At 51.6% G+C, this 15,173-nt stretch overlaps 1 protein-coding gene across 3 annotated transcripts in view; it reads right to left on the reverse strand.

Moving 5' to 3' along the window:
- The window catches only part of DYNC2H1 (dynein cytoplasmic 2 heavy chain 1), a 413,010-nt gene that overhangs the window by 244,016 nt on the left and 153,821 nt on the right, over positions 1-15,173 (reverse strand). For all 3 annotated transcript variants that reach the window (XM_066586361.1, XM_066586352.1, XM_066586344.1), the window contains exons 64-65: positions 14,869-14,967; positions 11,831-11,954 (exon numbers count right to left, since the gene is read on the reverse strand). In XM_066586361.1, the coding sequence (XP_066442458.1) occupies positions 11,831-11,954; positions 14,869-14,967 (223 nt within the window). The remainder of the gene's footprint in view (positions 1-11,830; positions 11,955-14,868; positions 14,968-15,173) is intronic.

Below are 15,173 nucleotides of genomic sequence, written 5' to 3' on the forward strand. Positions count from 1 at the left end.
ACTCCCCTGCGCGGGGGCGTGAGAAGCGGGACTCCCCTGCGCGGGGGCGTGAGAAGCGGGACTCCCCTGCGCGGGGGCGTGAGAAGCGGGACTCGCGGGACTCCTCTGCGCGGGGGCGTGAGAAGCGGGACTCGCGGGACTCCTCTGCGCGTGGGCGTGAGAAGCGGGACTCCTCTGCGCGTGGGCGTGAGACGCGGGGCTCCTCTGCGCGCGGCCGTGAGACGCGGGGCTCCTCCGCGCGCGGCCGTGAGACGCGGGGCTCCTCCGCGCGCGGCCGTGAGACGCGGGGCTCCTCCGCGCGCGGCCGTGAGACGCGGGGCTCCTCCGCGCGCGGCCGTGAGACGCGGGGCTCCTCCGCGCGCGGCCGTGAGACGCGGGGCTCCTCCGCGCGCGGCCGTGAGACGCGGGGCTCCTCCGCGAGCGGGCGTGACAAGCAGGACTCGCGGGACTCCTCCGCGTGCGGGCGTGACAAGCAGGACTCGCGGGACTCCTCCGCGTGCGGGCGTGACAAGCAGGACTCGCGGGACTCCTCCGCGTGCGGGCGTGACAAGCAGGACTCGCGGGACTCCTCCGCGTGCGGGCGTGACAAGCAGGACTCGCGGGACTCCTCCGCGTGCGGGCGTGACAAGCAGGACTCGCGGGACTCCTCCGCGTGCGGGCGTGACAAGCAGGACTCGCGGGACTCCTCCGCGTGCGGGCGTGACAAGCAGGACTCGCGGGATTCCTACGTGCGGGCATGAGAAGCAGGACTCACAGGCTTCCTCTATGTGTGGGCGTGAGAAACAGAACTCACAGGCTTCCTCTGTGTGGGCGTGAGAAGCAGGACTCACAGGCTTCCTCCATGTGTGGATGTGAGAAGCCGGACTCACAGGCTTCCTCCATGTGTGCGTGTGAGAAGCCAGACTCACAGGCTTCCTCCATGTGTGGGTGTGAGAAGCCAGACTCACAGGCTTCCTCCATGTGTGGGTGTGAGAAGCCAGACTCACAGGCTTCCTCCATGTGTGGGTGTGAGAAGCCAGACTCACAGGCTTCCTCCATGAGTGGGCGTGAGAAGCATGACTCACAGGCTTCCTCTATGTGTGGGCGTGAGAAACAAGACTCACAGGCTTCCTCTATGTGTGGGCGTGAGAAGCATGACTCACAGGCTTCCTCTATGTGTGGGCGTGAGAAACAGAACTCACAGGCTTCCTCTATGTGTGGGCGTGAGAAGCCGGACTCACAGGCTTCCTCTATGTGCGGGCGTGAGAAGCAAGGCTCACAGGCTCCCTCTATGTGTGGGCATGAAAAACAAGACTCACAGGCTTCCTCTATGAGTGGGCGTGAGAAGCATGACTCACAGGCTTCCTCTATGTGTGGGCTTGAGAAGCATGACTCACAGGCTTCCTCTATGTGTGGGCGTGAGAAACCGGACTCACAGGCTTCCTCTATGTGTGGGCCTGAGAAGCAGGACTCACAGGCTTCCTCTATGTGTGGGCCTGAGAAGCAGGACTCACAGGCTTCCTCTATGTGTAGGCGTGAGTAACAGAACTCACAGGCTTCCTCTATGTGTGGGCCTGAGAAGCAGGACTCACAGGCTTCCTCTATGTGTGGGCGTGAGTAACAGAACTCACAGGCTTCCTCTATGTGTGGGCCTGAGAAGCAGGACTCACAGGCTTCCTCTATGTGTGGGCGTGAGAAACAGAACTCACAGGCTTCCTCTATGTGTGGGCGTGAGAAGCATGACTCACAGGCTTCCTCTATGTGTGGGCGTGAAAAACAAGACTCACAGGCTTCCTCTATGAGTGGGCGTGAGAAGCATGACTCACAGGCTTCCTCTATGTGTGGGCGTGAGAAACAGAACTCACAGGCTTCCTCTATGTGTGGGCGTGAGAAGCATGACTCACAGGCTTCCTCTATGTGTGGGCGTGAGAAGCATGACTCACAGGCTTCCTCTATGTGTGGGCGTGAGAAACAGAACTCACAGGCTTCCTCTATGTGTGGGCGTGAGAAGCATGACTCACAGGCTTCCTCTATGTGTGGGCGTGAGAAGCATGACTCACAGGCTTCCTCTATGTGTAGGCGTGAGTAACAGAACTCACAGGCTTCCTCTATGTGTGGGCCTGAGAAGCAGGACTCACAGGCTTCCTCTATGTGTGGGCGTGAGTAACAGAACTCACAGGCTTCCTCTATGTGTGGGCCTGAGAAGCAGGACTCACAGGCTTCCTCTATGTGTGGGCGTGAGAAACAGAACTCACAGGCTTCCTCTATGTGTGGGCGTGAGAAGCATGACTCACAGGCTTCCTCTATGTGTGGGCGTGAAAAACAAGACTCACAGGCTTCCTCTATGAGTGGGCGTGAGAAGCATGACTCACAGGCTTCCTCTATGTGTGGGCGTGAGAAACAGAACTCACAGGCTTCCTCTATGTGTGGGCGTGAGAAGCATGACTCACAGGCTTCCTCTATGTGTGGGCGTGAGAAGCAAGGCTCACAGGCTCCCTCTATGTGTGGGCGTGAAAAACAAGACTCACAGGCTTCCTCTATGAGTGGGCGTGAGAAGCAGGACTCACAGGCTTCCTCTATGTGCGGGCGTGAGAAGCAAGGCTCACAGGCTCCCTCTATGTGTGGGCATGAAAAACAAGACTCACAGGCTTCCTCTATGAGTGGGCGTGAGAAGCATGACTCACAGGCTTCCTCTATGTGTGGGCGTGAGAAACAGAACTCACAGGCTTCCTCTATGTGTGGGCGTGAGAAACAGAACTCACAGGCTTCCTCTATGTGCGGGCGTGAGAAGCAAGGCTCACAGGCTCCCTCTATGTGTGGGCATGAAAAACAAGACTCACAGGCTTCCTCTATGAGTGGGCGTGAGAAGCATGACTCACAGGCTTCCTCTATGTGTGGGCGTGAGAAACAGAACTCACAGGCTTCCTCTATGTGTGGGCGTGAGAAGCCGGACTCACAGGCTTCCTCTATGTGTGGGCCTGAGAAGCAGGACTCACAGGCTTCCTCTATGTGTGGGCCTGAGAAGCAGGATTCACAGGCTTCCTCTATGTGTGGGCGTGAGTAACAGAACTCACAGGCTTCCTCTATGTGTGGGCCTGAGAAGCAGGACTCACAGGCTTCCTCTATGTGCGGGCGTGAGAAGCAAGGCTCACAGGCTTCCTCTATGTGTGGGCGTGAGTAACAGAACTCACAGGCTTCCTCTATGTGTGGGCGTGAAAAACAAGACTCACAGGCTTCCTCTATGAGTGGGAGTGAGAACCATGACTCACAGGCTTCCTCTATGAGTGGGCGTGAGAAGCAGGACTCACAGGCTTCCTCTATGTGTGGGCGTGAGAAACAGAACTCACAGGCTTCCTCTATGTGTGGGCCTGAAAAGCAGGACTCACAGGCTTCCTCTATGTGTGGGCCTGAGAAGCAGGATTCACAGGCTTCCTCTATGTGTGGGCGTGAGAAGCATGACTCACAGGCTTCCTCTATGTGCGGGCGTGAGTAACAGAACTCACAGGCTTCCTCTATGTGTGGGCCTGAGAAGCATGACTCACAGGCTTCCTCTATGTGCGGGCGTGAGAAGCAAGGCTCACAGGCTCCCTCTATGTGTGGGCGTGAAAAACAAGACTCACAGGCTTCCTCTATGAGTGGGCGTGAGAAGCAGGACTCACAGGCTTCCTCTATGTGCGGGCGTGAGAAGCAAGGCTCACAGGCTCCCTCTATGTGTGGGCATGAAAAACAAGACTCACAGGCTTCCTCTATGAGTGGGCGTGAGAAGCATGACTCACAGGCTTCCTCTATGTGTGGGCGTGAGAAACAGAACTCACAGGCTTCCTCTATGTGTGGGCGTGAGAAACAGAACTCACAGGCTTCCTCTATGTGCGGGCGTGAGAAGCAAGGCTCACAGGCTCCCTCTATGTGTGGGCATGAAAAACAAGACTCACAGGCTTCCTCTATGAGTGGGCGTGAGAAGCATGACTCACAGGCTTCCTCTATGTGTGGGCGTGAGAAACAGAACTCACAGGCTTCCTCTATGTGTGGGCGTGAGAAGCCGGACTCACAGGCTTCCTCTATGTGTGGGCCTGAGAAGCAGGACTCACAGGCTTCCTCTATGTGTGGGCCTGAGAAGCAGGATTCACAGGCTTCCTCTATGTGTGGGCCTGAGAAGCAGGATTCACAGGCTTCCTCTATGTGTGGGCGTGAGTAACAGAACTCACAGGCTTCCTCTATGTGTGGGCCTGAGAAGCAGGACTCACAGGCTTCCTCTATGTGCGGGCGTGAGAAGCAAGGCTCACAGGCTTCCTCTATGTGTGGGCGTGAGTAACAGAACTCACAGGCTTCCTCTATGTGTGGGCGTGAAAAACAAGACTCACAGGCTTCCTCTATGAGTGGGCGTGAGAACCATGACTCACAGGCTTCCTCTATGAGTGGGCGTGAGAAGCATGACTCACAGGCTTCCTCTATGTGTGGGCGTGAGAAACAGAACTCACAGGCTTCCTCTATGTGTGGGCGTGAGTAACAGAACTCACAGGCTTCCTCTATGTGTGGGCCTGAGAAGCAGGACTCACAGGCTTCCTCTATGTGTGGGCGTGAGAAACAAGACTCACAGGCTTCCTCTATGTGTGGGCGTGAGAAACAGAACTCACAGGCTTCCTCTATGTGTGGGCGTGAGAAGCAGGACTCACAGGCTTCCTCTATGTGTGGGCGTGAGTAACAGAACTCACAGGCTTCCTCTATGTGTGGGCCTGAGAAGCAGGACTCACAGGCTTCCTCTATGTGTGGGCGTGAGAAACAGAACTCACAGGCTTCCTCTATGTGGGGGCCTGAGAAGCAAGACTCACAGGCTTCCTCTATGAGTGGGCGTGAGAAGCATGACTCACAGGCTTCCTCTATGTGTGGGCGTGAGAAGCATGACTCACAGGCTTCCTCTATGTGTGGGCGTGAGAAACAGAACTCACAGGCTTCCTCTATGTGTGGGCGTGAGAAACAGAACTCACAGGCTTCCTCTATGTGTGGGCCTGAAAAGCAGGACTCACAGGCTTCCTCTATGTGTGGGCCTGAGAAGCAGGATTCACAGGCTTCCTCTATGTGTGGGCGTGAGAAGCATGACTCACAGGCTTCCTCTATGTGCGGGCGTGAGTAACAGAACTCACAGGCTTCCTCTATGTGTGGGCCTGAGAAGCATGACTCACAGGCTTCCTCTATGTGCGGGCGTGAGAAGCAAGGCTCACAGGCTCCCTCTATGTGTGGGCGTGAAAAACAAGACTCACAGGCTTCCTCTATGAGTGGGCGTGAGAAGCAGGACTCACAGGCTTCCTCTATGTGCGGGCGTGAGAAGCAAGGCTCACAGGCTCCCTCTATGTGTGGGCATGAAAAACAAGACTCACAGGCTTCCTCTATGAGTGGGCGTGAGAAGCATGACTCACAGGCTTCCTCTATGTGTGGGCGTGAGAAACAGAACTCACAGGCTTCCTCTATGTGTGGGCATGAGAAGCCGGACTCACAGGCTTCCTCTATGTGTGGGCGTGAGTAACAGAACTCACAGGCTTCCTCTATGTGTGGGCCTGAGAAGCAGGACTCACAGGCTTCCTCTATGTGTGGGCGTGAGAAACAAGACTCACAGGCTTCCTCTATGTGTGGGCGTGAGAAACAAGACTCACAGGCTTCCTCTATGTGTGGGCGTGAGAAACAGAACTCACAGGCTTCCTCTATGTGTGGGCGTGAGAAACAGGACTCACAGGCTTCCTCTATGTGTGGGCGTGAGAAGCAGGACTCACAGGCTTCCTCTATGTGTGGGCGTGAGTAACAGAACTCACAGGCTTCCTCTATGTGTGGGCCTGAGAAGCAGGACTCACAGGCTTCCTCTATGTGTGGGCGTGAGAAACAGAACTCACAGGCTTCCTCTATGTGGGGGCCTGAGAAGCAAGACTCACAGGCTTCCTCTATGTGTGGGCGTGAGAAGCATGACTCACAGGCTCCCTCTATGTGTGGGCGTGAGAAGCATGACTCACAGGCTTCCTCTATGTGTGGGCGTGAGAAGCAAGACTCACAGGCTTCCTCTATGAGTGGGCGTGAGAAGCATGACTCACAGGCTTCCTCTATGTGTGGGCGTGAGAAGCATGACTCACAGGCTTCCTCTATGTGTGGGCGTGAGAAACAGAACTCACAGGCTTCCTCTATGTGTGGGCGTGAGAAACAGAACTCACAGGCTTCCTCTATGTGTGGGCCTGAAAAGCAGGACTCACAGGCTTCCTCTATGTGTGGGCCTGAGAAGCAGGATTCACAGGCTTCCTCTATGTGTGGGCGTGAGAAGCATGACTCACAGGCTTCCTCTATGTGCGGGCGTGAGTAACAGAACTCACAGGCTTCCTCTATGTGTGGGCCTGAGAAGCATGACTCACAGGCTTCCTCTATGTGCGGGCCTGAGAAGCAAGGCTCACAGGCTCCCTCTATGTGTGGGCGTGAAAAACAAGACTCACAGGCTTCCTCTATGTGTGGGCGTGAAAAACAAGACTCACAGGCTTCCTCTATGAGTGGGTGTGAGAAGCAGGACTCACAGGCTTCCTCTATGTGCGGGCATGAGAAGCAAGGCTCACAGGCTCCCTCTATGTGTGGGCATGAAAAACAAGACTCACAGGCTTCCTCTATGAGTGGGCGTGAGAAGCATGACTCACAGGCTTCCTCTATGTGTGGGCGTGAGAAACAGAACTCACAGGCTTCCTCTATGTGTGGGCGTGAGAAGCCGGACTCACAGGCTTCCTCTATGTGTGGGCCTGAGAAGCAGGACTCACAGGCTTCCTCTATGTGTGGGCCTGAGAAGCAGGATTCACAGGCTTCCTCTATGTGTGGGCCTGAGAAGCAGGATTCACAGGCTTCCTCTATGTGTGGGCGTGAGTAACAGAACTCACAGGCTTCCTCTATGTGTGGGCCTGAGAAGCAGGACTCACAGGCTTCCTCTATGTGCGGGCGTGAGAAGCAAGGCTCACAGGCTTCCTCTATGTGTGGGCGTGAGTAACAGAACTCACAGGCTTCCTCTATGTGTGGGCGTGAAAAACAAGACTCACAGGCTTCCTCTATGAGTGGGCGTGAGAACCATGACTCACAGGCTTCCTCTATGAGTGGGCGTGAGAAGCATGACTCACAGGCTTCCTCTATGTGTGGGCGTGAGAAACAGAACTCACAGGCTTCCTCTATGTGTGGGCGTGAGTAACAGAACTCACAGGCTTCCTCTATGTGTGGGCCTGAGAAGCAGGACTCACAGGCTTCCTCTATGTGTGGGCGTGAGAAACAAGACTCACAGGCTTCCTCTATGTGTGGGCGTGAGAAACAGGACTCACAGGCTTCCTCTATGTGTGGGCGTGAGAAGCAGGACTCACAGGCTTCCTCTATGTGTGGGCGTGAGTAACAGGACTCACAGGCTTCCTCTATGTGTGGGCCTGAGAAGCAGGACTCACAGGCTTCCTCTATGTGTGGGCGTGAGAAACAGAACTCACAGGCTTCCTCTATGTGGGGGCCTGAGAAGCAAGACTCACAGGCTTCCTCTATGTGTGGGCGTGGGAAGCAGGACTCACAGGCTTCCTCTATGTGTGGGCCTGAGAAGCAGGACTCACAGGCTTCCTCTATGTGTGGGCGTGAGTAACAGAACTCACAGGCTTCCTCTATGTGTGGGCCTGAGAAGCAGGACTCACAGGCTTCCTCTATGTGTGGGCGTGAGAAACAGAACTCACAGGCTTCCTCTATGTGTGGGCCTGAGAAGCAGGATTCACAGGCTTCCTCTATGTGTGGGCGTGAGAAGCATGACTCACAGGCTTCCTCTATGTGCGGGCGTGAGTAACAGAACTCACAGGCTTCCTCTATGTGTGGGCCTGAGAAGCATGACTCACAGGCTTCCTCTATGTGCGGGCGTGAGAAGCAAGGCTCACAGGCTCCCTCTATGTGTGGGCGTGAAAAACAAGACTCACAGGCTTCCTCTATGTGTGGGCGTGAAAAACAAGACTCACAGGCTTCCTCTATGAGTGGGCGTGAGAAGCAGGACTCACAGGCTTCCTCTATGTGCGGGCATGAGAAGCAAGGCTCACAGGCTCCCTCTATGTGTGGGCATGAAAAACAAGACTCACAGGCTTCCTCTATGAGTGGGCGTGAGAAGCATGACTCACAGGCTTCCTCTATGTGTGGGCGTGAGAAACAGAACTCAGAGGCTTCCTCTATGTGTGGGCGTGAGAAGCCGGACTCACAGGCTTCCTCTATGTGTGGGCCTGAGAAGCAGGACTCACAGGCTTCCTCTATGTGTGGGCCTGAGAAGCAGGATTCACAGGCTTCCTCTATGTGTGGGCGTGAGTAACAGAACTCACAGGCTTCCTCTATGTGTGGGCCTGAGAAGCAGGACTCACAGGCTTCCTCTATGTGCGGGCGTGAGAAGCAAGGCTCACAGGCTTCCTCTATGTGTGGGCGTGAGTAACAGAACTCACAGGCTTCCTCTATGTGTGGGCGTGAAAAACAAGACTCACAGGCTTCCTCTATGAGTGGGCGTGAGAACCATGACTCACAGGCTTCCTCTATGAGTGGGCGTGAGAAGCATGACTCACAGGCTTCCTCTATGTGTGGGCGTGAGAAACAGAACTCACAGGCTTCCTCTATGTGTGGGCGTGAGTAACAGAACTCACAGGCTTCCTCTATGTGTGGGCCTGAGAAGCATGACTCACAGGCTTCCTCTATGTGTGGGCGTGAGAAACAAGACTCACAGGCTTCCTCTATGTGTGGGCGTGAGAAACAGAACTCACAGGCTTCCTCTATGTGTGGGCGTGAGAAACAGGACTCACAGGCTTCCTCTATGTGTGGGCGTGAGAAGCAGGACTCACAGGCTTCCTCTATGTGTGGGCGTGAGTAACAGAACTCACAGGCTTCCTCTATGTGTGGGCCTGAGAAGCAGGACTCACAGGCTTCCTCTATGTGGGGGTGTGAGAAACAGAACTCACAGGCTTCCTCTATGTGGGGGCCTGAGAAGCAAGACTCACAGGCTTCCTCTATGTGTGGGCGTGGGAAGCAGGACTCACAGGCTTCCTCTATGTGTGGGCCTGAGAAGCAGGACTCACAGGCTTCCTCTATGTGTGGGCGTGAGAAACAGAACTCACAGGCTTCCTCTATGAGTGGGCGTGAGAAGCAAGACTCACAGGCTTCCTCTATGTGTGGGCATGAGAAGCAGGACTTAAAGACTGTGCTCATTTTGAACCATGTTAATTTGATGGCACTAGGCCTGTGAGTTAGGGCCAAATATAGTGTATAGTTAGATTCCAGACAGCCAGGTGTTTTTTTAATGTACCAGTTTACTGTCAAGTGTGAATTGCTGTGAACCATTGCTTTATTTAAATAAAACTCACACTTGCCAGATATAAGGAAAGTTCCAGTTGTGAGTGGAAGTTTATGAGAGTGACACTACCATCTTGTATGGAGAAGATGGTGGTCCAGAGTCGTGAATAAATCCCTAATGTCACAACTAATATTGATGAACTACAGTTAGGACAGACCATCAGGATCTCACTATCTAATCGTCGGGCGGGGCGGTACTTTGATCACAAACCAATCAACCGATTTACGAGACAGCAGGGCAGTGCTTAGATGAGTACTATGGACGCATCACTGCATACCAGGTACAGTGCTGTACATAATATAGTGGCTGTAACTTGTATAGCAGCTCAGTCCCATCCATATGAAAGGAGCAGCAGCTCTCAGGCCATGTGACCAATGAACATGGCATCACATGACTGAGAAGAGGCCGCTGAGCTCATGCGAGTGTCACGATTAGAGATGAGCGAGCGTACTCGGATAAAGCAAATTACTCGAGCGAGTAGTGCTTTTCCGATTATCGCTGTTCTCGTCCCTGAAGATTCGGGTGCCGGCACGGAGCGGGGAGCTGCAGGGGAGAGCGGGGAGGAACGGAGGTAAGATCTTTCTCTCCCTCTCGCTCGCCCGCTCTCGCCTGCTCCCCGCTGCGACTCACCTGTCAGCCGCAGCGGCACCCGAATCTTCAGGGACGAGCACAGCGATACTCGGATAAAGCAAATTACTCGAGCGAGTAGTGCTTTTCCGAGTACGCTCGCTCATCTCTAGTCACGATCTCTTCAAACAGCCAATTGTGGGGGTTCTGAGCGGAGGATATCCTTAGGATAGTTCATCAATATTAGAGTCCTGGAAACCCCATTTAGCTTTTCAGATAAATAAAAGCAGATGATGATAGCTGTAATGGCTGCTGCTTTATAAGGAAGAAGGAGGCATATCCTATAAATGGCTGAAATGAAAACCCATCAAGCACTTACAGTATACTTACATATACGTCATACACATCAGTGTCTAATCTGAGACAACCCCTTTACAGATTGCTAGTATATACCATCAATGCCCATTTGGCAAGGGCTATGACAATAGGACTAGGATGGCACCGTGCCACTTTGTTAGCAGGCAGCTCTATGTATCTTTTTCTGCAGGCTGACAGCTTACATTGGCACTGCCTAGAGAAGTCCAACATCCCAGCTGAGATAGGATGCCCGACAAAGACCTTGTTTCGAGGTTGAAATGTCTTGTTACATGGTGAAAAGGGTTTTAGTGCTTGCATCTTTTGTTCTGGCACTGTCATTCTCAGCTGGAAAACGGACATTTCAAGGCAGCGCCAATGTAAGTTGTCATTTTTCGTTTGCATATCTTCATACCTCAACACCAGTCAAGAGCTTTGGGAAAGGTTAACCTGGTCAACAGCTTGGCTGGCAGCCTGTGACTACATCAAGATGTAGACAGTGGAGTCGTGCCCATATCTAGCACAGCACCTACCGTATTTGTCATTATTCATAGATTTTACGGACCTTATTACTGCACTCAGATCGCCCCCCCCCCCTTTTTTTTTCCACGTATATTTTTTTCTTGGACTCTTATACTTCTTTCTTATCGCTATACTTAGAGTATTCTTTAAATTGATACCAAAACTTCATTAACCCTTTTCAATCCAAGTTTGGATTCAGAGTTTCCTAGGGGGCTTTCTCTTTCTACGATTTTACAATAGTGCCATCTGCTGGCTAGAGCCAGTACTGCAGTATGGGACATGCCGGAGAGGCCCCCGGCAACAAAGCGTCCAGTAATATACAGTAAGAATACCCTGCCGGACGTCTTCCGACATCTGAAGCTGTACAGCTTTCAATCAGAATGTCTTTAGACGTCAGACAGTGAATTGGAAAGGGTTAATAGATGATTGGCTGATTCACTGATCCCTGGGGCCACAGAAAGTGCTGACCACAGCGCAGGGGCCTGAGTTGGTACTGCAGTGCAGCTCCCACTGAATTCAATGGCAGTTGCGCCTGCAATAGCAACCCGGGCCAGTGCTTCCTTGTCACAGCTTTCTGCATCAACTGCAGTGACAGCGACCCCAGGACTCAGTAGATCGGCTGGGATCTGTGCGGCCGATCCCTGCTGTTGACCAATTGATTACCTTTCGGTCGTCAATAGAAAAAAATATATATAAGAACGGTCTCAGAATACCCCTTTAAGTATCGCAATGAGAAATAACCATATTTGGCTTCCAAGCCCGTGCCATATTAATACTGCGCCCCTAGGACATACATATGTGTTTGGGGCGCTAAGGAGTTAAAGTAAGTCAGAGCCAGAAGACATTAAATTAAAAAATACCATAGCTAGTTACTGCATTCTTCAATACATCTTGATCCAGACATACATCCTTCAGACAGAAGTTGATGGTCTTAATATACAATTGTGGTCATTAATCAAGAAAGAAAACCCTTATGTGACGCGTTTCACTTCACGCCATTTATCAGTGATGGATACAGAATGTGACAAAGATCTCATATTGTGGAGGACGTACCCTGAGCAATAAGATCCTTTCTAAGTAATGGATACAGCACCGGCTCCACTCCATCCATCTCCTGGATAATAAGTGTCTTGCCAAAGCGGACGGCGAGCTCCAGAGCCGTAATGAAGTTTGCATCCTGCGTGTACATAAAACACAACATAAGTTCCAGCGTTGTGATCTGGCGGCGGACGGTAAATTGCCGGCATGCATGAAGAGAGCAGCAAAAACATCTGATGTTGGGAAATGTCTGAAAACGTGGAGGCAAAAAAAAAAAAAATACAAAAAAAACATAAAAGACATGATATTTCTCCATCTGTGTGACCAAGTGCCAACAGCGGCGGCTCCTCATCAGTCATCTCAGAGGGCAGCGTGCTAAAAAGTACTTCAGCTATAGAAGTGATCAGTCCTGGGGCGGCGGATCATCAATAAACTTCAGTACGGCTTCTAAGCAGCCAGACGCAGCGCTCGGTGCCCACATACATAGTTATACGCTCTCAAATGCTTGTTAGGCCCTTAATGTAATAAACAAGCTTGTATTCTCCCTATTGATGTGTGCTTCAATCCCTTGCCACTCCCATCTCCATGTGACTGCTGTGGCCAATCACTGATTGATCCCTCCTCCGGACAACCCTTTTCGTCAAAGTTGTTTCTTTTTTTTTTTAGTAAAAAACATGTGCCGCATGTGGAAACATAACAAAAAAACAGTCCTCTCTGCCGGCTTCCTATATCCTGCAGTCAATGGCAGAGATCAGCGGTCGAGCTCTACTATTGGCTGCAGTAGCCGGTAAATATGACATCACAGGAAAACCCATAACAGCAGAGCGGAGATGTTCAGGGGCGACCTAATAACTATGTATATACATATATCACGGGACAATACAGAGCTCTCCCCCATGATCTATTATACCCAGGACTGTGACAAGGGGACGCCCCCTATACATCTAGAGGAAATAAGGTTTCTGCACAGACATAGAAGAGGGTTCTTTACTGTAAGAGCAGTGAGACTATGGACCTCTCTGCCTCAGGATGTGGTGATGGAGAACTTGATAAAAGAGTACAAGAGGGGCCTGGATGGCTTTCTTCAGTGTAACAATATTACATGTTATATCACGGATTACTTCAGAAGGGTCGGTGATCCGGGGATTATTCTGATTGCCAGATTGGAGTCGGGAAGGGTTTTTTTCCCTTAAATAATAAAAGTTACTTTCTACTTCAATGGGGTTTTGGCCTTCCTCTGGATCAACATTGGGGGGGTAATAGGCTGACCTGGGTGGACAGATGTCTTTTTTCGGCCTTGCATACTATGTTACTATGAGCTTTGGAGTGTATTTATTTATCCAGTCACTCCGAATTGCAGGTTCTCCTCACTGAGGCTGCAGTCATTATGGAGATCCCTGATTAAAAAATAATAATTACATTTATTCTATTTTTTGCCTTTTACCTTTTTTTTACAGTTTATTTTGTCAAACATTTGCTGCTTTTCATGTTATTTTGCTCTTAAACAATAAAGCACTGGGATATCTATGTATTATAATGCTTTACAGCTTGTTTATGTAAAATGGAAGGGCAGCTGTTAGGGTGTAGATACTTATCAATGCTAACCAAGTTATCACGCCGCCAATGCGGATTTGGTGCTCCGGGAGTTCATAGACAATTTGCATAGTGGGGCCACGGCTATTCAGTTGGAATGGTCGGCCGTGCTACGCATCCAGCACAGCCACGCCACACTATTGCTCTAGTGAGCTAACGTGAGATGCCTTCGCGCTGCTACTGCACATCAGTATCTCAGGTGGGCCTAGACAGACAGTCCTGGGGGTCTCTACTTGGAACAACAGGCAGCCTTTGCATTCCCAACACCAGGACTTGGTACAGAGGGAGTTTCCATCCACTGTTGAGGCTGCAAACACAACTGATCTTGGTGTAAGGGTAAATGGCGGGGATGTGAGCCTGCTCCTATGCCGGACATCAATGCAGTGCGGTGGCTTTTATAACCCCAACCCTGATGCAGGCACAAAACTGGGAATGTAATGTGCATGTAAATGTATGGTGCAGGAAGTGACCTCAAACTATAGCACAACCACCATTGTGTACATAGAATCACACATGTAGCTTTTATGGTGTGTTCATATGCAGAGGTAAATCCGTAAAAAGGGCCGCCTGCATGCGACCGGGGCGGATTCCGCATGCGGGATCTCGCAGCAAAATCTGCCCCTGTGCTCGTTTGGTGACCCCGCGTACCTGTCCGGATTCTTCTTTATTCTGTACTGTGGATGTGCCGGCCGTTGTGCCGGGCCACGTGCGCAGTACAGATTACGCCGCGCCGTCTGTAGGCGTTGACGCGGATCCCGTGGCCTTTCCGCAATGATGATTGCGAAAGGGCCGCGGGTTAGACGCCTTTCATTGACTTCAATGGAAGCCGTCCGCAGGGAATCTGCCTAGAAATAGAGCTTTTTGCAATTTTTTGCAATTGATTTCCACTCGTAGGCAGGAAAAAAACGCTTTACCATAGCATGCTATGGAAGGCATTTGCTGCGGAATCGAGAGGTGGATGCCCGCTCCGGATTCTGCAATGCAAATCTGTCCGTGTGCAGACGGCCAAAATCTGCATTAAAAAAATGCACAAAATGGCGTGCATTTTTGATGCTTTTTTTTTCATGGGGAAACGACACGGATTTTGGTGCAGATTTCACGCTGCTGAAAATCCGTACTATTTGCTCTGCATGGGAATATACCCTTAACCCTTTCCAATCCACTGTCTGACCTCTGAAGACCTTATGATTTAAGGCTGTACAGCTCCCATATTGGAAAACAACCGTCAGGGTTCTCTTACTGTATATTGCCAGCCTCTCTGCTGTCGGAGCTTATTCAACGTGTCACCTCATGCAGTACTGGCTTTAGCCAGCATATAGCGCCGTTGTATAATGGCAGAAAAAGAGGTTTCCCCCCAGGAAAACCAGGATACAAATTGGATTGGAAAGGGTTAAGTGCGGACCTGCATAGAACGAGTATTATCTACGTCCTCAGCGCCTTCTGCCTCCATCATGGATTACCTGCTGATTAATGACTTCCAGGCGACACTCCTTCAAATGGGTTTTCAACCATTCGGTGGCTTGAGAAGATGGATCAATCAAAAATGGACAAACCTGACTCTGGTGATAAAGAACATTCAGACATTACTAAACAGACTAGAAGACGGACAGACAAATAGATCCATATGTAGACAAGACGGCCAGATCCCTCCGGTGTGATGGGAGGTGAACAAGCCCCTCTGACCATCAGTGCCAACAATGAAGACATGAAGAGTACCCGATATTAACTACATGGGGTTTTAGGGCGGCTCTTGGCTAAACTTACT

The sequence above is a fragment of the Eleutherodactylus coqui genome, chromosome 1 (assembly GCF_035609145.1).
Source record: "Eleutherodactylus coqui strain aEleCoq1 chromosome 1, aEleCoq1.hap1, whole genome shotgun sequence".
NCBI classification, from domain to species: Eukaryota; Metazoa; Chordata; class Amphibia; order Anura; family Eleutherodactylidae; genus Eleutherodactylus; species Eleutherodactylus coqui.